We start from the raw sequence: 25425 nt of genomic DNA on the forward strand, positions 1-25425 counted from the left end.
ACCTGGTGGTCTACTCTCGCACCTACTTTCTATGTTTCTATGTTTCTATGTTGAAGAATGCTCATTAGTTGGCATGGACAAGTTAGGTTTAATGGCCTGCATCCACACTGAATGATTGCATGTAATAGTAGAAGGACTACTCACTTGAGAATAATATTGAGCTTGTTGCTTGTGTGGAGAAGAGGGAACAGAATTTAAAATGGGTACACTTGAAAGATGTTTCCAAGGGGACACAGATCTTCCACTCAGCTCTGAGTCAATTACTGTTTTTCTCGGATGCCACTACCCATGTAGGAGAAAATAGGGACCTTTGATCTCATGCATCTGGATACAGTCAGTACCGATATCCTCAGTGGACTCATTTAAGTACTTATCGAACCACATCTCACAGATTGTAGAGACACCATTATGTATTTGCTGCAGTTGTAACTAGTTATATTGTTCTAATAGGTTGAAAAGTTATATGAACAGCAAATTACTTGTACCAACATCTTGGGTGAGCACTGAACCAGGTGTATAGAGTTTTAGTACACAATGTTTTGCAGGCAAACTTGTATATATTAATGTTTTGTGTATATCAATGTTTTGCAGGCAAACTTGTATATGTTATAACATTATTTTGAAAGGAAAATATTTCCCTTTCTTTAAAAGTTATTCATCAGGCCATTAAACTCATCCTAAGATATAAAAGTGTTTGAAGAAGGTTCATCTGTTACAGGTGCAAAGGACAGAGCATACACTTACACACATGTGGGCATTTCAGAGAGTGGGCCCAGCAGGCAAGTGCCACCATTGTAACAGTATCCATCACAAGACAGGCAGCTGGATGCAATTCTTCCATTTGTGCAACTGAATCAACAAAGTAAGACTAATGTCATTCCAGATTATGCTACAAGAACCCTAAATACAGGCACCTGTAAATATTCATTGGAATGCTCTGTTGCACGACAAATTGAAATAGATATTTCTTTCCCAGTGGAGTGAACAGTAATTTCACTATGATGAAAAGTAAATCAATGGTATGAATTCACATTATCAGTGGTCTGCAACATAGTGCACCAGACACATGTGTTGTGCTTTAATTCTTCTGGCAGTTTTCGCTTCAAATTGCACTTCCCTTGAATAAGTTGTTACTGCCCTTGCTATATTTTCAAATATCAAATTAGTGTACCAGTTGAAACGTGCTTTGCTTTTGCTGGTTACTCGGTGGAAAAATGATTGCAAGAATTTCTTCATGAGTTAGCATGTTCCCGACTTCTTCACTTGCTCATACAGAAATCTAGGTGCGTTGGAGGTCAGATGCTGGCATGCTTGATCTCCTGTTCTGGTGCTGGACTTGTCATAGTATCCAGGGCAGGGCCTACCATGTTAAGATCAAGGACTGGGTGCACTACTCTTTTAGCCTCTTAGTTTTATATCAGCCATTAACTCTGGTATGTGTAGCATAATCATTTGAATTAGGGCCTATCAGCACAGACTTTAATCACACCAACTTAAAGAAAGTACTGCCACGGTTTGTGCAACATGTTAAATGCCCAACTCGAGGGGAAAACACACTAGACTGTGTTTATTCTAACATTCCTAAAGGTTACAGAGCCTATAGTCAGACCACCAGTCATTGTTGTTAATCCCAGCCTACATCCCCATCAGTAGAAAGCAGAAACCCACTACCAGGATCATTAAAACTTGGACAGAGGATGCAACCTTACAACTGCAGGACTGCTTTCAGAGCACAGACTGGAGTCTATTTTATAACCAGGACCTAGAAGAGTGCGCTGCAGCAGTACTCTTCTACATCAGATGTTGTGTGGAATGTGTCACCATCAACAAGTGCATCCGTGTCTTTCCGAACAGGAAACCATGGATGACTACGGAGGTCCAGCGTCTTCTGAAGGAGCGGGACTTGGCCCACAAATCTGGCAACAAAGAACTGTACAGCGCTGCCAGACACAACCTTAAGTGGGGCATTAAATCAGCTAAAATGTCCTACAAGGAGAAGATCGAGGACCATTTCACCTCCAGGGATACAGCACGCATGTGGCAGGGAATACATCACCTAACAAACCTCAGGGGCAGCAGGGATCCACCTACAGCTGCAAATACATCGCTGGCAGAGGAGCTCAACCACTTTTTTGCCCGTTTCGAGAGAGGTCCGAATGAAAGAACCTCTCTCCAACTGGGCCCTGCTGACCAGCCACATACCCTCCAGTTAGAGGAGGTAAAGCGGGCCCTGAGAACTGTTAATGCTAGTAAGGCTGCTGGCCCGGATGAGATCCCAGGCAGGGTGCTCCGGGACTGTGCTCACCAGCTCGCTGGGGTATTCACAGACATTTTTAACCTTTCCCTAGCAAACTCCTCCGTGCCAACGTGCCTGAAAACCACCACTATCATCCCGGTGCCCAAGCAGACAAACATCAACTCCCTCAATGACTACAGGCCCGTTGCTCTTACATCTGTAGTCTCCAAGTGCTTTGAAAGGCTGGTCCTAGGTCACCTTAAATTATCTCTCCCCCCCTCACTCGACCCACACCAGTATGCATATAGGGCTAATAGATCTACAGAGGATGCCATAAACACTGTCCTCCATGCTGCACTACAACACCTACAGGAGAAGGGGTCATATGTCAGGATGCTTTTTGTTGATTACAGCTCAGCTTTTAATACAATCATACCCAGCAAGCTGATCACAAAAATGCTAGACCTTGGCCTCAGCAGTCAACTGTGTCGGTGGATATTGGACTTTCTCAGTGAACGCCCACAGACGGTGAGACTTGGACCCTACACCTCGACATCCCTGACCCTCAGCACAGGAGCACCGCAGGGCTGTGCGCTCAGTCCACTCCTCTACGCCCTATACACACATGACTGCTTGCCCCATCACCCCGCAAATAGGATCATAAAATTTGCGGACGATACAACCGTGGTGGGGCTCATCTCAAATGGGAACTAGGTCGCCTATAGAGAGGAGGTGCACAGACTTTCTGAGTGGTGTGCTCACAACAATCTCTCTCTGAACACTAAAAAGACAAAGGAGATCATCACTGATTTCAGGCGACATAGAGCGGTGCTCAGGCCACTGGAGATAGGGGGCGAGGAGGTGGAGAGGGTGCCTAGTTTTAAATTTCTGGGGATCAACATCAGTGAGGATCTTAAATGGTCTGTGAACTCTGCTGTAGTTGTAAAAAAGGCGCAACAGAGACTTTACTTCCTCAGAACACTGAGGAAGGCCCATCTGTCTGCTAAACTGCTGGAGTCTTTCTACCGCTGTTCGGTAGAAAGCATACTGACTTACTGCATAACTGCCTGGTTTGGGAACTGTTCAGCAGCTGACAGAGCAGCTCTCCAGAGGGTGATAAAAACTGCCCAGGGTATAATTGGACTCCCCCTGCCCCCTCTGGAGGACATTTACCACTCCAGATGCCGCAGCAGGACCTGTAATATCGTGAAAGACATTACACATCCTTGTCACCACCTTTTCACACTGCTGCCCTCAGGAAAAAGGTACAGGTCGCTAAAGTCACGCACTGCCAGACTCAAGAACAGCTTTTACCCATCAGCAATCTTGGAACTGAACTCTGTCTCGGGAGCGGGTTATGGGGAAGGAGGGGGGGTGGGAGACAGTGTTAATTTATGTAAATGTGAATCCATGGGTGGGTTTGGGGAGGGAGGGAGGGAGTGTAAAAAGTATGAGTATGTGAATGTTTGAAGTTCTTTTAAATGGAGAGACACAGTAATCTTGTTGTATGTGACACATGTAATGACAATAAAGCATTCTGATTCTGATTCTGAGCATCAAGATAGTCCTAGGAGAGGGCTTCAAGATCATCTACCTTGGTGTAATTGATTGCTCATGAATAGCTCCTTCCCAAATGTAGTGAATCTGTGAACTTGATTTGTTCCACTGGGTCATAAAAGGTCAGTGTGGCTACAGGAATAGTGCAGAGCGAGCATGATCCGGTGCATTGTTAATATGCTCATTACATAGGTAAACTACTTTATACATGGATACTCATGCAAAATGGACATCAGCATCATATTGGGAGTTTTCCATGGTTGGAAAAACTGGAGTACCTTATTTGAAGCCAAAACATGTTCAAGCAAATCAAATTTGATGTTGGGATATCCAATCAGAAGTCCCTGGTCTGTTGACATGTGAAACGCAAGCATCAGTGTGATCTGGCCCAATATAATTATTCTTGTTTTTTCTAAGCTTGTGATTCTTCTCAAAAGATTGGCAGTTCTCCAATCTTAGCCTTCCATACTCAGAGTAATTTTGCAGAAGTTCTATTTATATTGTTTTATTTATTTTATATGAGAAATTGTTATTATAACCTATTTATTATAGCTGTCAGCTGGGCTGCCATGTCATTGTGTTATATGATACTATATTTTAATATGTAAGATATTATTTTATATTTTTGTTTCTGTTCTTTTAAAGAAGCTTTTAACCTGACAAACCTATTATAAGAAGAGGCATGAGCTTCATACAAGCAGGCTGAGTATTCAAATGCTGCTAAAGTGGATAGTGAAGATTATTATAAAAAATTACAGCAGGATTTTGATGAGTTGGGCAAGTGAGCTGAGAAATGGTTAATTGAGTTTATGCAGGTAAGTGTGAGGTGTTACATTTTGGGAAGTTAAACCAAGGCAGTGAAGTTGGGAGTTATGTTATAGTTGTACAAGATGATGGTGAGGCCACATTTGGAGGATTGTGTTCAGTTTTGGTGACCATGTTATTGGAAAGATGTTATTAAGATAGAGTGCAGGCAGACACGGAACTCACTATCAAAATATGGAGGGGACGGGGGGGACAGGGGGGACACAATTTTTTGGCAGCCACGCGTGCATGCGTACACACACACACACACACACACACATGCACACACACACACACACACACACACACACACACACACACACACACACACACACACACACACTCACACGCACACACTCACACACACACACACACACACACACACACACACACACACCTACACCTACACCTACACCTACACCTACACCTACACCTACACCTACACCTACACCTACACCTACACCTACACCTACACACGCGCGAGGCTTCTGAGGTTCAATCCAGTGCTAAGTGCAGCTCAACTCTGCCTGTCTCACCGGGTTAACTAGAGCCCTGTCTGGACTGACGGGACACCAGTGCTGCTACTCCACGCTGGCCATATTTCCCGCAAGCCCAGGAAGGGCTGTAGGTTCACCTGGCTGGACAGGCAGAGTTGAGCTGGGTTTAGCATTGCTTCTCTGCGCTGGCTGGGCCAGGGGACACAGCTCGCGTCTGACTCCCGACCTCTTTGGCCACCCCTCTAGTCTGTGCCACGTCTTCCTCCTCCAATCACCGCTCTCTATCCTCAGTCCCACCCCCCACTCCTCCCTCCTCCAATCATCGCACTGAATCATCATGTCCCGCCCCCATTGCCTGCTGACCGACGACTCTCTCGTCCAATCTGCGCCCTCGATCAGCAGTCCCACCCCCACTGTCTCGCGGAAAGCGGAGATTTCATTGGGTTTTAAAGTCCGGATTACAAAAACTCAAAACATGGGGAGGACGTGTCCCCTTTGCACCACCCCCCCCCCCCCCCCCCCCGGGTTTTCGGGGTATTCTTGGTTGGTAAGGGCAAGTTGGACTGAAGAGTCTGTTTCCGTGCTGCATGACTCCATGACTCTTTTGGTATGACCTTAAGCTGTTCACTGATTTCTGAATGACAAAGTGCACCATTTAATATTACTCAAATGGCAACGCTGTCTAAGTCTGTATGCATCAAGATCTGGACAATGTAAAAGGATGGGTTGATGTGGTAAATTACACATTACTTAAGCCTCAACCAGTAAAACGAGAGGGCCTTGCCCATCGTTCATAAATACTAAAAGGAATTATTATCTGAGAATCTAAAAACATCAATGTTCGAAAAACTGACCCCCCAGACCAGGTTTGAGGGTAGAGATTCCAGTGACTAGTTCACCTTCTGATTTCCAAAAGCCCATTTTATCAAAATGCGCAAGCCAAGCATGATGGAAGACATTCCAGTTGGCCAGATGGATGAAGCTGGAATAGCACCCAAGCAGCTGAAGCACAATCCAGCATAAAACAATATTTCCATTGGCATTTAATCAACTTGTTTATGTATTTCCTCCATCTGCCGCACCTTGTTTGCGGTGTTTACCATACACTGGATATACCACAGCAATTCATTACCTCTATTTTTGTTGCCATTTCCCAATCCCTGGTAGCCAACAATTAGAAATACAATGATGACAGATACACATGAAGACTATTTCCTACAACAAATTTGCACAACATCCCAAAGTGGACAGATAGGTCAGTTCCTTTATTGCTCACCATCAAGATTAACAATAAATCAGTTAAACCCATAGCCACGAGACAAAAATTGCACAAAAACAAAACAGTGAAAAAGCTTGCACTTTGTGACAAACCATATTCACAAGCAAGTATTATTTGTGCGTATATTATGAATTCCTGCAAAGAAGCTAGGTGGTGCAAAAGACTAAAACTTGTTCTGTCCTTGTCCTTTGGTTAATAAAATCAGTAATTACGTGATTTAAAGGGACGATAAGAACATAAATTAATTAAACAGTGATAAAATGGAAAATACATTCCAGCCAAAATATGTAATTTGCCCTAAAGATGAAAAAAGCAGGCCAATATTCTGAATGAAAGTTATTATAATCTATCAAGCAACTTGCAGCAAATGGGTGGAGATCAGTTGCAGGCATCCAATAGTGCTGGCTTACAGTGTTGGGTTGCTTTTACTTTATAACAATATATTTCAATATTGAGCAAAAGTTTACTTACTTGCAAGCTACTTGTCCAGTCTCTTTGTGCACAACACACTGTCCACCTTGACACACTTCACATTTATCCACTTCACACTTAGGCCCATCAAATTGTGGTGAGCAGATACAGCGAGCACTACCATCATTGTTTATCCTGCACGTTCCTAAATTCATGCAGTAGTTATAGCACATGTCTAGAAACCAATGAAATACATTTGTTAAATTAAGTTACAGTATTAACGTAAATATTAATAATGTCAATTGTAAGTATTTTCATTGAAGAAAATATTTCTACAAGGGGTATTTGATTCCTTAAAGTCAGAGAATGCTCTTTTTAAAAGCATAGTCAGGAAATGTCCTAATAATAAGGAATATACGTTAAGTTTATTGCAATAAAAATAAAGTAAATGCATCTAATTTAAAGATTACTGCAAATTCAACCCTTGACATTGCTTTCACAATATAATCTTCTCTGTAACAAATATATAACCTCGATCACTGATTAATTTAAAGATCTGTTGACTCAAAATTCAGCGTTTGTATCTTATAAAAATGGATAATTGTCTTTGACCACTCAAGGTGAAGAAGAAGCATTCAGGATGCCATTTGGAACATTTGGAACTTTAAAGCTATCCATCACCCAAGAAGTACCCTGGTATTGCCTGGGTAAGCAGCAAAAGTAATACACCCTCTGTCCCATTTGTTTAAATCTGCAATTCTTACAATGGCCTTAACAGCCACTTCAGAACCCAGAGAAGAAAGTGAAGCAAGTCACATTTGATCCTGAGGGAGGTGGAGGTAAGGAGGCATGTTATGTTCAAGCTAGATCAGAGTATGGACCTCACCACCTGAATGGTGCTTAAAGCACAACCCTGGCTCCATTTTAATAAGTGCCTTGATCTGCATTTAAAGAGCAAAGCTAAAGATCAAGTGCTGGAAATTGGATTTGATTACATAGTTCTTTATCAAATGACACAGATCCAATTGAACAAATGACGATCTGAGTAGTAAATTTTCTATGATTCTAATTAAATCACAGTTATGACAGGCCAGATGAGGGAATATCCCTGCATCATGTAATATTAAATAGATGTAGTAGCGTTGATAGGGAAATGTCTGCTGATGGATGTTATTCAATTGAAAGAAATATTGAATAATAATAGATATATTCATGAGATTATTGAATAACACAATTTGAAGTTTGTCATTAAGTGATTCAATGCTGTAATGATACTGTATAAAGATAATCAGAAAAAAAATGAGTTGTCATATGAATCCCAAGAGTCAAAAGATATTAGATTCAGTTCAATTCAGCTATGTTAGAGCTATATTCAGCTAAATCAATCAGCATTTGATTGATTTTATAAACTTCAATCTTATCTAATCATACAGTGATAGAACTATACATTTTAACAATAATGTAGCCTAACAGTATTAGGAGAGAGATTATTTCCAATCTCATATCCCAATTGGGAATTGGTGAACCTGTTCAGAAACTTCTGACTACTGTGCTAAGTTATACATATTAATGTCTCAGATCATTTTATGAAAGAATACCCGATGAGCAGAGACAGGGAGGAGGGACAGTACAGGCGAAAACATGTGTAAATAAAATAATACTTGAAGCCATGAAAAAAAGTGGGGGTTGAAATACCAAGGTAAGGAACAATATATGTGGAAGCACAGGGAATGGGAATGAGAGGTAAACTTGTTATAGGTACAATATATTATTGTTACATATACTGAGATACAGGGTGACTGGAGATAGAAAGTGGTGTTGAAGATTTTGATTGATGTAATTCATAACATGTTTACACATTGATGAGGCTAGGGATGACAGGGATGTGGATCTTTCACACAGGGAGAGATTGAGGGCAATGTTATTAAGGCAGAACTCTGGTCTATGAGCTGTGATGAAATCAGAAGGGAGACTTCGTACTTTCCGTATAATGAAAAGCTGCTGAAGAGAATGGTTTCAGTTTTGCATATCCAAACCAGAAGATGTCATGAAAATTCTGCACCCTGCCATCGGATAGGTAGGGCAATGACAGATGCGGGTGAGGAAGAGGAAAAGATGCAACTCTGCCCACTCAGGTTGCAAATGTGAGAGCATGAGAAATTCTTGTGGAAGATGCAACTGAAAAACTTGATATGAATACAAAATAATGGGTGGTGAGAAAAGATGAGTTAATTGTAACTAATGAGTTGTTGATATGAACAAACCAGGAAAAGATGTTGTTGGCAAAGTATATCTTATGATAGCAATATTTGCAACCCAGTTGATAGTTATGCACAGTAGAAGGAGACATAAAGTTGAAAGTCAGAATACCTTTTTGGAGGTTGATAAAAATAGTAATAGAAAAATCAAGGTCAGGAATAATTTGAATTTTGCTGAGAGTTAAAAGTGTGGAATAGAAGGGTTTCCAGGTAAAGTTCTTGAGTTTACTTTATTGAAAGGATACATTAAAATAAAATGTTACCTGAGGAAAGTGTGAACTCTTAGAAGGAATTGGAGAAATTAAAAAAAACATTGAGCAAAAACACTTGTCTGTAACCTCTCAATATTTGATAATGGAAACATTATCATTTATGAAGTTTAAGTAGATGGAAAGATGGTAAATTATGGAGTTAAATTAAATAATGTGTTTGCATTCACATTATCCAGACTATGGCGATTTTATTTGGGTTGTTGGGTAGATCTGAATTAATAACTGTTTTCACTTTCCCACAGATACTGCTTGGTGGGGTTCATGTTTGTTTTTATTTTGTTTTTGTTTCAAATTTCATCATCTCCAATACATTACTTGATCTTTGTAATTTAGTGCTCTTGCACTGTTGAAAATAACATATAATGTGAATTGATCTAATGCATGATCTAAGTATATGCTCACTTTTTGGTTTGAAGCCTTCCCCATTATTGCTCAATCATAATACCACCTGGATGGTTTGGTAGAAATTTGTATATGTTTTTTTTTTGTGGTAATTCTTATGTTCCTCATCATGTGTGTCCCAAATTTTGCCATTCTTGTATCTTCAACTGATTGAAAGGACTATTACATAGCGTGTAGTACTTAGCCTATCTTTTCAGTGTTTAAAAAGTCACCTGCAACTATTCATTTTAATAGCTCCAATTATGATAGCTTTGTTTGATTGACCTTTACTTTTATTTTTGTTGTGAGTTGCCCAGCCCTTTCAAGAATTGTCAGCATTTGCTACAAAAAAATCAGGTAGAAAATTCTGTCAAACTCATCTGTCACTTTGCAGATATTAATAACAAAATAAATAAAGTGCTGACAAGATTTACAAGGACATGAATGACTGATTTATAGGGAGTACAGTTAGGGAAGTTGGACTCCATTGCTTGGAGTGTATAAAATCATGAGGGTACTGATTGGGTGAACGTACATTTTTTTTACCAGGGTTAGGGAATTAAGAACTAGAGGTTATAGGTGTAAGGTGTGAGGGGAAAAGATTTAATAGCAGAGCGAGGGGCAACTTTCACATAAAGGATAGTGGGTAGGTGGAATTAACTCCTTGGGGAAGTGGTTCAGGAAGGTAAAATAACAAGATTTAATAGATATTTGAACAAGTAAAATAGACAGGAATGTTCGGAGGGATATGCAACAAATATGTGCAAATAGGACTAATCTTTATCGACAACTTAGTTGGGCCAAAGGGCCCGTTTGTGTGCTGTATGACTTTGCAACTCTAATTCCAACATTTTTTTATGTGTTAATGGTGGAGTAGCAAGATGGATTCAACAGTGGCTGAATGGGAGATGCCAGAGAGTAATGGTGGATGGTTGTTTGTCAGGTTGGAGGTCAGTGACTAGTGGGGTGCCACAGGGATCTGTGTTGGGTCCACTGTTGTTTGTCATGTACATCAATGATCTGGATGATGGTGGTGGTAAATTGGATTACTAAGTATGCAGATGATACTAAGATAGGGGGGGTTGTGGATAATGAAGTAGATTTTCAAAGTCTACAGAGAGATTTATGCCAGTTGGAAGAGTGGGCTGAAAGATGGCAGATGGAGTTTAATGCTGATAAGTGTGAGGTGCTACATCTTGGCAGGACAAATCAAAATAGGACGTACATGGTAAATGGTAGGGAATTGAACAATGCAGGTGAACAGAGGGATCTGGGAATAACTGCATAGTTCCCTGAAAGTGGAATCTTTACTCAGAGAGTGGTGGCTGTGTGGAATGAGCTTCCAGTGAAGATGGTGGAGGCAGGTTTGTTTTTATCATTTAAAAATAAATTGGATAGTTATCTGGACGGGAAAGGAATGGAGGGTTATGGTCTGAGAGCAGGTATATGGGACTAGGGGAGAATACGTGTTCGGCACGGACTAGAAGGGTCGAGATGGCCTGTTTCCATGCTGTAATTGTTATATGGTTATATGGTTATATATGGTCAGATATTTTTGCATTATTGCCTTTCATTTTTAAATTAAAATACTATTTTAATTTTGTTCAAATATTTAACTTCAACTTCATTTAGTTACTTCGATCAAACAATAATTATTTATTTTCTAGTATTAATTCTCATTGGACTACCTTAATCTGGAAGTCATTAAGGCTGCTAAGTGTACAGACCCACAATTAACACGATGATCTCAATTTTTGACTTAAACATCCATCATCTTTCAACATTTTTCTTCCATTGCTCACAAATGAGCGTTTGCCAGCACCACTTGCTGGAGTTTAGAAGGTTGAGGAGGGACCTCATTTAAACTTACAGAATAATGACAGGCATAGATAGAGTGAACGTGGAAAGAATGTTTCCATTGGTGGGAGAGTCTATGACCAGAAGTCATAGCATCAGAATTAAAGGCCGCTCTTTTAGAAAGGAGGTGAGGAGGAACTTATTTAGTCAGAGGGTAGTTAATCTGTAGAACTCATTGTCACAGAGAGCTGTGGAGGGCAAGTCAGAGTACAGTTTTAAGGCAGAGATAGACACATTCTTGATTAGAACAGGTGTCAAGGGTTATGGGGAGAAGTGCAGAGAAATGGGATTAAGAAGCAGGGATCAGCCATGATTGAATGGCGTAGACTCTATGGGCCGAATGGCCTAATTCTACTCCGGAAACGTGAACAATCTAGCTCGTAATCTGTTGCTATTAATCTTCCCATGGCATATTCACTGAATTAAACCACACCAGTTCCTCTACCAGAGATAATGTATGCTTTTTCCAGTGAAAACCACTATCATGTAACTCACTGTATTGACACCTGTCTCCTGTAAAATCTGATGGGCAGTAACAAAAAGGTTGATTTCCCGAGTTGACGTCACAAATCCCTTCATTGAGACAGAAACTGTCACAAACTCTTTGTTTACAGGTTGGACCAGTAAATCCTACTGGACATCGGCAAGCTGGTTTTCCTAAATAGATTGGAAAGAAAACGGTGATAGACAGAAAGACTTTAACAGCTGTCCAGTCAGTAAATGCACATATTGGAGTGGACAAACAAAACTGAATCAAAGTATAGTTTAAACAGTTCAGCATGTGTTTTTGGATTAATGCTGACACGGTGGACATGGGATAGGGACTGGACATTGTGCCTTCCCTCATAATGGGAACCATTGTGGGGGGATGTTTTTTTATGTTTAAATCTCTTTATTATTGTTATGTCTGTATTCTTTCTTTTATGTGCTGCATTGGCAAAAAGTATTTCACTACACCTATGGTGTATGTGACCAATAAAATAACCTTTGAACCTTTGAACACCTTTCACAACATTTCAATTTTTGTGCTGATGTTTATCGGACTGACATTCAGTCCTAGATATGGCTTTCATCCAACCAGCGTCTGCATCCAACCCATCATTCTCTGATATTTCCATCACCTTCAATGTGATCGCACCACCTGTCATAACCTCGCATCCTCACCTCTTTCTGTCTTCTGCAGGGAGCGTTCCTTCAACAACCCCTTGGTTCGCACATCGCTTCCCACCAAATCACTCCCTCCCCAGGCACTTTCCTCTGCAATTGCAGGAGATGGAACACCTGTCCTTATATCTCCTCCCTCATGACCATCCCCAAGGATCCCCAGCAGTACTTCCAGGTGAGACAGAGGTTCACATGCACCTCCTCTAACCTCATCTATGGCATTTTATGTTGCCATTATGGTCTCCTTTACATCAGTGGGACCGAACGTAGACTCAGCGACTGTTTCGCTGACCACTTGTGCTCATTTTGCCAAGGCCTAGTGCATATCCCAGTTTTATCCATGTAACTCGTCTTTCTATTCCCATACTTGCCTTCCTTGAATTTTAAGCAATGACCAAACACCTTTCCCCACCCTCCCCTTTCCCCCCCCCCCCTCTTTACTTTTCCCCCCTCCCTTCTCTCCCCTGTGCTGCACCTGGACTCTCATCTATTTAGGGGTAACTTTTTCACACAAAGGGTGGTGGGTGTATGGAACAAGCTGCTAGAGAAGGTAGTTGAGGCAGGGACTATCCCAACATCTAACAAGCAGTTACACAGATACAGGAATAGGACAGGTTTGGAGGGATATGGACCAAACGCAATGGAACTGGTGCAGCTGGGACATGTTGGCTGGTGTAGGCAAGTTGGGCCGAAGGGCCTGTTTCCACACTGTATCACTCTATGACTATTTCTCCCCTCCCTTTCTACCTACACTCCTTCTTCTAGCTAATTTGTAAATCTTCAATCCGTTTGTCTCACACCTTCTGTCTTTTAGCCTCTGGCCTTTGTCCAACCATCTACTTATCAATCCCCCCCCCTCTCATCTGCATCCACCTATTACTTGCCAGGCCTTATCCTGCCCCTCCTTTCTTCTAGCTTCCCCCCCCCCCCCCCCCGACCACCACTTTCAGTCTGAAGAAGGTCCTGACCCAAAAAGTCATATGTCTATGTTCTCCAGAGATGCTGACTGGCCAGCTGAATTACTCCAGCACTTTGTGTTCTTTGTTATTAGATATAAGTTGCTTTATCCTCAGCCTATTTTGTTCCAACTGATGTGCTGTTGAATTTGTGCTTTACAGTTACAATCTTATTACGTGACTGCCTACAATGAGCATCACCCAACTGAGATTCTACTATTACCTGACTTTAGTCAGCTTTTGTAATGCTGAGGCTCTATAAGGCGCTGGCCAGGCCGCATTTTGAATATTGTGAGCAATTATGGGCACCATATCTGAGGAAGAATGTGTTGGCTCTGGAGAGGGTCCAGAGAAGTTTTCAAGAATTATCCCAGGAATGAGTAGGTTAACGTGATGAATGTTTGATGGCACTGGACCTGTGCTCGCTGGAGTTTAGAGGAATGAGGGCGGAACTCATTGAAATGTATAGAATAGTAAAAGGCTCGGAAAGAGTGGATGTGGAGAGGATGTTTCCACTAGTGGGATAATCTAGGACCAGAGGTCAGAGCATCAGAATTAAAGGACATTATTTTAGGGAGATGAGGAGGAATTTCTTTAGTCAGAAGGTGGTGAATCTGTGGAATTCTTTGCCACAGAAGGGTGTGGATGCCATTAGTGGATATATTTAAGGCAGAGATAGATAGATTGTTGATTAGTACAAGTGTCAGAGGTTATGGGGAGAAGACAGGAGAATGCGGTTAGGAGGGAGAGATAAAATCAACCATGATTGAATGGCAGAGTAGACTTAATGGGCTAAATGGTCTAATTCTGCGCCAGTCACATGATCTTATGATCGTTTGCAAATATTATCTAAATATAGAAGTAAGAAATGGGGATAGTTTTGGGGAAGTGATTCTCTTGTGCTGCAAAAAAATAAATTTCCATTAGCTGTCAGTATGGTCCATTAGATAGGCATATTAGAAAGAAATATTCAGATTATTGGTAACATGCTGAAGTTTCTATTATAAAATGCATAATGGTAGTACTAGCAGTGCTTAAAATACAATTAAGCAATGACATGCAGAATGACTCCCTGGTTAGCACAGCATGTCAGTTTGTCTTCTGTTTTTTTTTACTGGCATTAGGATTCCTGACCATAGCTTGAAGGAAGCAACACATTTCAGCTGTAAAAGTAAATTTGCACTATTCATGAATGGCTCATCTGTCATGATTTTATTGATAACTCAAATGGGACATTAAAGTAGACACATTATAACTGCATGTCTGTGAAGGGCAATAAGTATGAGGGACAAACTAGCAACAATGGGCCGGATGCAAAGCATCAATCACACATAATGAAATGTATTCATTAACATTTTGCAGTTAGGGGGCTGCATCTGTAAACATGACTTTACATTGCAAGGCATTTCTAAAATACCACAGATGTTTTACAAGAGCCAGCACAAATCTGTAGGGAGACTAGATTGGAACATTAATGTTATCTGCAAAACAGGCATTTTAAAATATTACAAGAAGGCATATTTCAACAAAAAAAACATAATTTAGAACTATTTTGTGTTGTTAGTTTCACCTTTTTTTCCTTTCTTGTACATGTATAATTAGTAGTAATACCATAGATAAAAAGAAATAACAACCTGGATCAGTTCCTGTGGATTGATGGACAGCTAATGTTATCCCACTTTTTAAGAAACGAGGGAGAGAGAAAGCAGGGAATTATAGACAGGTTAGCTAGACATTGGTGGTTGGGAAGGTGCTGGAGTCAATTATCAAAGATGTAATAGCGGCGCATTTGGATTGCAGTAACAGGATCCGCCAAAGTCAGCATGGATTTACAAAGGGGAAATCATGCTTGACAAATATTCTGTAATATTTTTAGGGTGTAACAAGCAAAATGGACAAGGGAGAGCCAGTGGATGTAGTGTACCTGGATTTTCAGAAAGCCTTTGATAAGGTCCCACACAGGAGATTAGTGGGCAAATTAGAGCACATGGTATTGGGGGTAGGGTATTGATGGATAGAAAATTGGCTGGCAGACAGGAAACAAAAAGCAGTGTTTAACGGGTCCCTTTCCAAATGGCAGGCAGTGACTAGTGGGATGCCGCAAGGCTCGATGCTGGGACCACAGCTATTTACAATATATATTAATGATTTAGATGAAGGAATTAAAAGTAACATTAGCAAATTTGCAGATGACAGAGCTGGGTGGCAGTGTGAACTGTGAAGAGGATGCTATGAGGATGCAGAGTGACTTGGACAAGTTGAGTGAGTGGGCAGATGCATGGCAGATGTAGTATCATGTGGATAAATGTGAGATTATTCACTTTGGAGGCAAGAACGGGAAGATCAGGTTGGATAATGCGAACCGTGCGGAGGTGTTAGGCGGAGCGATCACCAAGCTGCACTTGGTCTCACCGATGTAGATCAGTTGACACCTAGAGTAGCGGATGCAATAGATGAGGTTGGAGGAGGTGCAGATGAACCTCTGCCTCACCTGGAAAGACTGGTAGGGTCTTTGGATGGATTCAAGGGGGGAAGTAAAGCGACAAATGTCGCATTTCCTGCAGTTGCAAGGGAAAGTACCAGGGGAGGGGGTGGTTTGTGTGGGAATTGACCAGAGAGTTAAGGAGGGAACGGTCTCTGTGGAAAGCTGAAAGGCGAGGAGGGAAGATGTGGCCAGTGGTGAGATCCCGTTGGATGTGGTGAAAATACAACTATATGCCTACATTGAATGGCGGTGCTGGCTCGAAGGGCCGAATGGCCTACTCCTGCACCTTTTGTTTATGTCTATGTCTAACATCAGCCTTGGTTTATAATGTACTATTGCCATTAAAAATCTCAAATATACAGGGCAATGAGTCAAAATGAAGGAAATAGTAGGTTTGTTTTTCCCCCCACATATTCTGGCTAAGAATACAGCAATGTAGAAATTCATACCTGCAACATTGCATTTGATTTTTTTATTTTTTTTTGCTAGTATAAGTTACAATTATGAACATTTCCAAGTCAAATAATGTCACTCAAAATTTGACTTTGCCCTTGTTATTTGACTATGGCCTCTCAGAGAAAAAAAAATCTCCATCCTCTGATCTCACATTGCCTCTCTTCTCCCTCCAAGGTCAACTTCCCCAGTTCTGCAAGTGGACTCAACACTGCGATCAATGTTTTGACTGACTCTTGACCTCCCTCTAGATCCTGCACTCTGAAACTTGAAAATTCCGTACCTCTCTGATCAAGGCTCCAAATTCAGCCCTCCTGCCAGCCACCTCAGCTCTCTCACAAATACCTCAATCCAACCTCAAACCTCCAGCCCATGCTTCCTAGTGTCCCATATATTGTGTCTTCCTCCATTTGTTCTGCAGGGCTCAAAGGAAAGGGTACCAAACTTACCAATGTATAGGAAGGTTCTGCAGATGCTGGTTTACACTGAAGATAGACACAAAATGCTGGAGTAACTCAGCGAGTCAATCAGCATCTCTAGAGAAAAGGAACAGGTGGCGTTTTTGGTTGAGACCCATCTTCAGACCATTCACGCAGGCTGTTAGAAAAGAAAAGGTCTTGAGAGGGGAGTGGGAGTTCATAAAGAGGCGGACCGGTGGAGATGGGTGAAAGGGTCATCACTGGGGGGTAAAAACACTTTCCCATAGAAAACTGCACGGAGACGGAAACTACAGCAGAAAAGCTCTATGTCGTGGTGGACCTGGAACACGTTGAGTTTGGGCGCAGGAGGAGCAAAGGTGAGTGAGGCCTCTGAGGACGGAGCATTCTGTATCGGAAAGAAGGATGTCAAGGCAAGTGTGAAGTGTGAATGTATAGCTGGGGGTTAGTTGGGATAACCTGGTTAAAAAGGGGGAATCAGTACTGATGTTCCCTGTAGGAGGGGGGAAGCAATAGGACACAGGAGAGTCAGATCATATGGTGTTCGAGCCAGCAGCATGGAGGGTGTGAAGAATGGTCTTTATCCTAAATGTCACATATTCCTTTTCTCCAGAGATGCTGCCTGACCTGCTGAGTTACTCCAGCATTTTGTGTCTATCTACAGGACTTAACAATAGTGTCCAAGGTGCGTATTTTGGTTCTATTACACACTATGAAGATGATGCAGGGGCAAGTTCTAGGTTAATTCATTTAATTCAATCAAACAAAATGTGTTATAGTTATTAGCATTGGCACAATGTGAATGTCAATTTTAACACATTATTATAGTCATATTTATGGAATGAACATAGATGTTCCATGCAGTCAGACTAAACATCTCTTGCTGCAACTGGGTAACTATTTACAATACCTAATGTTGATGCTGAACAGATTCCTCCATTTTGACAATAATCTCTGCACTGGTCAGTTTCGCATTCCTGTCCTGAGTACTGAGGCTTGCATTTGCACTTTGGCTGATCACGCTCATTCACAAAGCACGTTCCACCATTCAAACACACTAGGTCGCAGGTACTTCCTGTAATAAGAACAGGAACAAGTATCAATATGTCTGTTCAGACTTTGAGATTAGTGATAGCAAAATATACATTTTATTTTGTGGGATACTTAAGCTCGAGGATTTTAGTTTGAAGATGTTGCAAAACCATTTAAAATTTTGAAAAGTCTATGAGAATATTGAAAAGGTGGCAGTAACTTAAAACACAAAAAGCACAAACACAAATGAAGTAATAACCAATTGAGTGTGGACACAAGCAACTGCAGATGCCGGTTTGCAGAAAAAGTCAGTCTGAAGAAGGGTCTCAACGTCACCTATCCATGTTCTCCAGAGATGTTGGCTGTTCCGTTGAATTACTCCAGGATTTTGTGTCTTTTTAAAAAATAACCAATTGATTTATTTTAGTAATGTTGATTGATGGCTAGATGTTGGTCTGGACACCAAGGACAGTTCCTGCTTGAGTTCAAGCTGGATATATGTGGATTTTTACTTCAATGAAGGTGGTCATAGAATCAGTCATAGAGTCATTGCAGCATGGAAACAGGCCCTCTGGTCAAACTTGCCCAAACTGACCAAAATTTCTCACCCACATTTGTCCCACCTGCCAGCGTTTTATATATCCTATCCCTCTAAACCTATCCTATCTATGTACTTGTTGTTGTGGCCATTTGGCTTCTTTTGCAAGTCATTGATGATGGCATGTGCCTTTAAATTTTAGACTGCCCGTTATATTGTGGGTGGGATTTATGACGTGTTTTTGGGCGTGTTTGGAGCTAAGATGCTTGCGCAGAAGTTTAGTTTTTAGTGCAGTTTGGAGCGAGTTGGGAGAAGGTTAACCCTTCGACCAGGCAAGCCATAAAGGAGATCATGTGAAGTGTAATGGAGACACGAGGAGTTTTCTAATGTTTGAAGTAATAAGCTGGAGTTTGATGAAGATTGTAGTAATGTCAGAAGAAATTTGGATGTATCTTACTGTTTTCTATCAACAATAAAACATTTATTAATCAAAAGACTGTGTTTTGAAGCCATATCTGTGAAGAAGCTCTGAAGGTCTCTGAGCCAGCTCGCATGCGTATCGAAGATATTCCCCTTATCCATGCCATTCCAAAAGGCGGCTAGGGAGTTAATTTCTCGAAAGATATGAAAATCTGCCGCTACACTTGTCAAAATGTTTCTTAAATGTTGTGATAGTACCTGCATGGTAAATGGAGTCTTGCTTTTACATTGAACAGGTACATTCATTCTTTGGAGTGCAGGAAGATGAGGGATGGACAAAATCATGAGAGGAATAGATTGGGTAGATGCACAGAGTCTCTTGCGCAGAATAGGGGATTCAAGAACCAGAGGACATAGGTTTAAGTTGAGGGCAGAATGATTTAATAGGAACCTGAGGGGTAACCTTTTCACACAGATGGATGTATGGAATGAGCTGCCAAAGGAGGTAGTTGAGGCACGTAGTATCGCAATGTTTAAGAAACATTTGGGCTGAAGGGCCTGTTTCCACGCTATGACCCTCATGGGAAAGGTTTAGAGGGATATGGGCCAAACACAGGCAAATGGAGCTAGCTTAGATTGGCATGGACAAGTTGTGCTGAAGGATCTGTTTCCATTATGACTATGTCATTCAAAAAGTCACACATTCATTGGCATGCCAGCATAAAAAATGTATGCAGATTTTTGGAGAAAGACAAAATTCCATAATCTTCCAACTCGGAAGTAGCAGTATTGACATCTGCAAAGACTGATGGCAGCATTGAATCCATCAGAGGTGGATGGTTAAATCATTTGAGTTTCTTAAGGAATCCCATCAAGAATTCTCCTTCAAATTGAATGGTTAATATGTAGGAGATTACTAGCTTGATATTCTCTAGGTATCTGTATAATAACCAGAGCAGATAATCTTTTGGTATCAATATTTCCTATTGAAAGCCCTTTATGCAATAGATAGAAACATTTTGTAAATTTATTTTCTGAAGATTTTATTTTCAACATTTCCAATATCTCCACAAGCTCAAGCAATTGGATAATTCCAGAATGAATCCCAAAGATTTATTTCTTTATATGGCTAGAAGACTGCTATTTTATTTGTAATCATGTTTATTATATTTGCACAAGAAAAATGTTGTTACCCTGGCATTGACATTCTATATCCATGGAAATATAATTTCTGCTGCCATTTATGTGTCAGGTATGGATTAACACATAGATTAGAATATGTCACAAGGTGGTGGCATATCATGTGGTTTAAATTACACAATAAATCAAAAATATGAAGTAGATATTGTTTATCAATGTCATTTCAACCAAATATGTCACATTTGTCCTTGGAACACACAGAAAGCAATATTATGGAGACTATGGCCAACAGCTCTTTGTCACTGAGACTGTGACAGTCTGCAAACTGTATCACTGGGACGAAACAATTTGGTCAAAAGCCAATTAGATCAAAATGGAAAATACTCCTGCTACCGGAAATATGTAATACAATGCAATGAATACTGAGCACCTGATGAGATCGGAAGGTTGACACTTGAAGTCAATGAACTATTGCCAGCTTCTTTTTTGATGACATTTATCAGCCTAAAGATTTAACACCACCATCTACTCTCAAAGATCCTGTCCAACATACTGAAGTTTGATATTTTCTGTTTTCTCATTGCATCTTGCAGGTGTATGACCCCAAAACAGTGTTCATTCCCATAAACTATCTGTGATCGAACAATGGTTCAAGAGTGTGTTTTGATCTTTCGAGAGGCAGCTCCAGCACGGGACACATACAGTACTCTGCTTCTATGCTTTATAAATCTATGACTGTAACTTGTAACCCAGTTCATCTAATAATGTACAGCAGATATTTGAAAAATGTATCAGCTATACCAAGAATGTGGGCACAATTCTACATTGGTGCTGGGTCTGGGCTCTGTGTATCTGTGAGATAGATCAGACCAAATACATAGACCAAAGACAATGCATTGCTATTTTGTGCTGATAGAAGATGTTCTTCCAACAATCTTTCTAGACCTCAGTTATGCTGCGTTGTCAGCTGGAGAGGAGGGATTTAATTTTTCAAACTAATTTTTCCCAGGTTTTTTTTGGTGCTTTCTGCACAATCCATGATGTGAGAGTAAGAGAGATTGCCAAGGGTGATCTTTCCCTCTGGCTTTCTTTCAGTTTTCTTCCTGCTAGTAAGAAACCAGCTACTTTGCCCAATGCCAATAGTTTCCAGGTCAGGAATTCAGAAACCTTCATTAATCCATCGAATAACTGAACAATGCAGGCCAAACAAGCTTCAAGTTCAATGATTTCAAGGTGGGGATTGTAATAGTTTTGGAATGGGAGAAATAATTCAGGAAATATTGGGAGAAACTAAATATAATAGAATCAGCCATCTACAAGGAATATTAAATCAACACTTTGAAATGTATTTAACCTCATAGGTTGCTGGTCAAAGGTGGTCAGATCCTATAGTAAATGACCAGTGTTGGGGGAAACGAATGGTTACATTCATGGTAATCCTGACAAACTTCCAAAATCAGACCCAAAATTCAAGGGAGGTAAAACTATGTTAGCTTATTCTCACTGGTATGGGGTGCTGAATTGAGATTGGTTAGGCTGGGCTTATTCTCACGGGAATGTAAATGGGTGAGGAACAATCATATAGTGGTTTATAAAATTACAGAAGACCCGAAACATCACCTATTAATTTTCTCCAGAGATGCTGCCTGACCCACTGACATATCTATATTCAGCTCTACCTCATCACCACCTCACTTGGCACCTTTGTTGTTCTATGTTGGTTATCCAACATCCCTCAGTGGATGTGAATTTACTTTTGTCTAAATCTTACACAGATAGAAGCCGATGTCTTTGATCTATATCATGTCATCAACTGCTTCCATTTCATCGTCACTTGTCTGAGGCTGAAACTTGAGCCCGAGCTGTCCTTGTGTTAACCATGAATCCATGCCTTCCTGTAGCCTTCTGAGATCTCTGCAATTCTTCAAAGCTGCCTTTGTAATTTCAAACTTCTTTTGACTTTCATCTTTTCTATTGTGCTTCACTAACAATTTTTGTTTGTTAAAGCTTCAATTAATAATTCAGCATATTTTACTATATTAAGAACACAATACTATTACAATGAAAACTATTGCAGAGATGCAATAAATATGATAGAAATTCATGTATTTTTGCAAGGGGAAAATATAATGAGAATATAATTCTTGTCAATTATTTGACTGGTTAAACTGTAGGGTTTTTTTCTCTGAAAGCCAAACCGTAAAGGAGGTGAAGTAGGCACATTCATAATATATCATTTGGGAGGAGACATAGTTGGTTCAAAAGATGAGGGCAAGCTGAATATGGAACTACACTGGTCACAAGTCTCAATGCGTGTAAAAAGAAAAAGGACATTTTACAGATTGGAATATCAACAAGAGGCAAGTTTGCCAACATAAGCAAAGAATGAAAGAGCAAGAATGTTACTTGAGTTTGATACTCAACAAACTAATTATAAATTGGACAAAAAACCCAAAATCAGGGTAATAGTTGACAAATATAATTCTTAATTGCTTTAATTAACCACGGCATGAGGAAAATGACTGAAGGTAAGTAATGCTCATATTGGCCGATCATTTTAAAATGTTATTTAATGAAAGCAGGAGGATTGTGTTTGCATAATTAACATTTTAATTATGAATTGTGTTTTCATTGCATTGGAGAGTATTACCCTAATTTTAATTATGTGTATCTGTTGGAACACAGGTAATATTATAATTAGGGTGGGTGTCATGGTGAGAGAGGAAGGAGGGTAGATAGGCATTGATGCCATTATAATTAAAAGAGTGTGTTATCTTCTCCTCTCTTGATTTTATATTGAATATTTGTGGTTGGGTCTGTACAAAAGCTGACCAAAAGAGCCAAAATGTAGCAAAATAAAATTATCATGAGTGTTAAATGACAAAACTGAAAACAAGGATTTAGTTTTGGGTTTAGGAACTGATAATTCACAATATGCTGTTGCTTCCCAAATATCAATGGGTGGACACCCAACTGAAGAACCTTTTCCACACCCCTCTTGTAATGGATGGCTGTGTTTTGCAATGTTTCTCCTCATTCTCCCTTGCCTGCTGATGAATAAGGGAAATGGTACTTAACCCATTGCCATGCACAACCTTCATGATACTCACTCTAAGGCAGATCACAAGAAGGCGTGGCTAATCTTCAGAAGATCATGTCCAAACTTAAGGTCCAAAACACAACTCTGTATCCATTTTTAGTGCAGAAATCACCAGAATTTAAACATAATCAACTTTCCCTTAGTAGAATCCATTGACTAACCTAAAATGAAACAAGGACCCAGCTAAATGCAAAGATTTGCATGATGAGGGTTTTTGAATCCTCCATGCCATCTACATTAGCTGGATTGTCATGGTCCAATCTCAAAATCAGTGGTCAAGTCAGCAATGCACACCGATGACATAATCTGCCTAGTGTGAGCCATGCTAATGGGCCTGTCCCACTTCGGCAATTTTTCAGGCGACTGCCGGCGACTGTCAAGTTGCCGGCAGTCGCATAAAAATCCGACAACTGGAACGGCGATTGTAAGAGTGGAACACACACACATCCTTCCTTCACCAGCCCGTTATGCAGACGGTGCAAGCGGGGGGAGCGCTGTCTGAGTGAAATTCACACAGTGCAAAGCCAAGGTGATACTGTGATGAACAGGAAGGTTGGCGCTGTAATTAAGGCGGCTAAAGCACAGTGTACGGCAAGTCCTTTAAAAGAGGAGGGGAGGAGAGGGGAGGGGGGGGGGGTGAGAAGGAGTGCAGACAACTTTTAAGAAACCAGAGAAAAACGGCTGTGAAGCTCGGCGGACATTACCGGTTGGTTATTCTTGGTTCTGAAAACTACTGCTTAAGTTTTATTTTTCCCCAATGAGCCAATGAAATTCACCGGTCAGCACCAGCTACAACCTACGAGAACCTACGACCTCCTGGCAACCCACTAGGACATCCTGGCCACCTACCTGCAGCTCGAGAATTCTCGCTACTCTCCATGGCGGCTTAATTCTAGTCACCGCTACTTTTTTCAACATGCGGGAACTCCTCACGACCATGAAGGCGACTCCCCGGCAACCACCCTCGACCATGTGGCAGTCGCCAAAAAAGTCTCCAAAAAAGCCGCCTAAGTGGGACAGGCCCATAATGACGTACATTCTTTTCTGCAGAAAATTCCAGCCAAATTAGAATTCATAAAGTCGAAAATTCAGCAAAGCAAAATGAAGGTATACAATACCCAATGCTGTGGTAGGTATTGGTAATGCAGATATTAAGACATAGGGTCCAGGGAAAATTAATGGCACAATGCAACGTTATGGCACATGAAGAGGCCACACATAACCGAAATACTGACCACCAAATACCATATTTATACTGGGAAATTTATTGATTGAAAAACAATTAAGGATAATTGTACGCATGTTTTAAATGTTCTGATATAATTGTTGGGAGTTATTTTATTTATTTATTTTTTTTAAAATTTGTTTATTTTATTAGAAGTTAATACAGTACAAAACAATACAGTGGCACCTAATTTTAGGTGCCAACTATGTCATACCGTAATCCATTCTATGTACAACCTCTAGTTTTATGTTATGAGAAGGAAGTAAGCAAGACAAGAAAAAGAAAACAATAGAAAGGGGAAAAAGTGGAAAAATAGATGGTAGTGAGTAGAAAAACGTGAAGTGTGTATATAAAAAATAAAAAAAGAAAAGAAAAAAGAAAAAGTGGAAAGTAGAAATAGAAGAGAAGGCCCCTTAAAAGAGAATTTTTCAAATCTATATTCGGAGATGTAGATCTATCCACGTCATGAACTGAAATCAGCAATCTTTATGGTACCGCTGCATCACATGACTCCAAAAAGTCGATGAAAGGAGATTTTGTTGGGAGGTATAACATAGAAAATATAGAAAATAGGTGCAGGAGTAGGCCTTCGAGCCTGCACCGCAATGACTTAAACACTGGGTATTTGGGTAAACAATGGGTCATTGGGCATTTAAAGTGGAGATTGACAGGTTCTTGATTAGTAAGGGTGTCAAAGGTTATGGGAAGGCAGGAGAATAGGGTTGAGAGGGAAAGATAGATCAGCCACTGGACAGCGGAGTAGACTAGATGGGGCAAACGACCTAATTCTGTTCCTTTGTCATGAAACACAGTCATGTTTGCTTTTATCTTGCCTGTCTTTATTTTGTCACATTAACCAAATAACTAATATTGTTTTGATACAACCAGCATTACTTCTGTCATTTTTGATAAATGGGGACTCA

The 25425-nt window shown here is 40.6% G+C and overlaps 1 protein-coding gene across 1 annotated transcript in view; it reads right to left on the minus strand.

Moving 5' to 3' along the window:
* Window positions 1-25425, minus strand: part of lrp1b (LDL receptor related protein 1B) — a 1292371-nt gene that overhangs the window by 29384 nt on the left and 1237562 nt on the right. Inside the window, exons 82-84 of the mRNA XM_033023505.1 lie at window positions 17958-18122; window positions 12048-12209; window positions 6845-7019 (exon numbers count right to left, since the gene is read on the minus strand). Coding sequence (XP_032879396.1) covers window positions 6845-7019; window positions 12048-12209; window positions 17958-18122 — 502 coding nt within the window. The remainder of the gene's footprint in view (window positions 1-6844; window positions 7020-12047; window positions 12210-17957; window positions 18123-25425) is intronic.

This window comes from Amblyraja radiata, chromosome 7, assembly GCF_010909765.2.
Source record: "Amblyraja radiata isolate CabotCenter1 chromosome 7, sAmbRad1.1.pri, whole genome shotgun sequence".
In the NCBI taxonomy this organism is placed as follows: Eukaryota; Metazoa; Chordata; class Chondrichthyes; order Rajiformes; family Rajidae; genus Amblyraja; species Amblyraja radiata.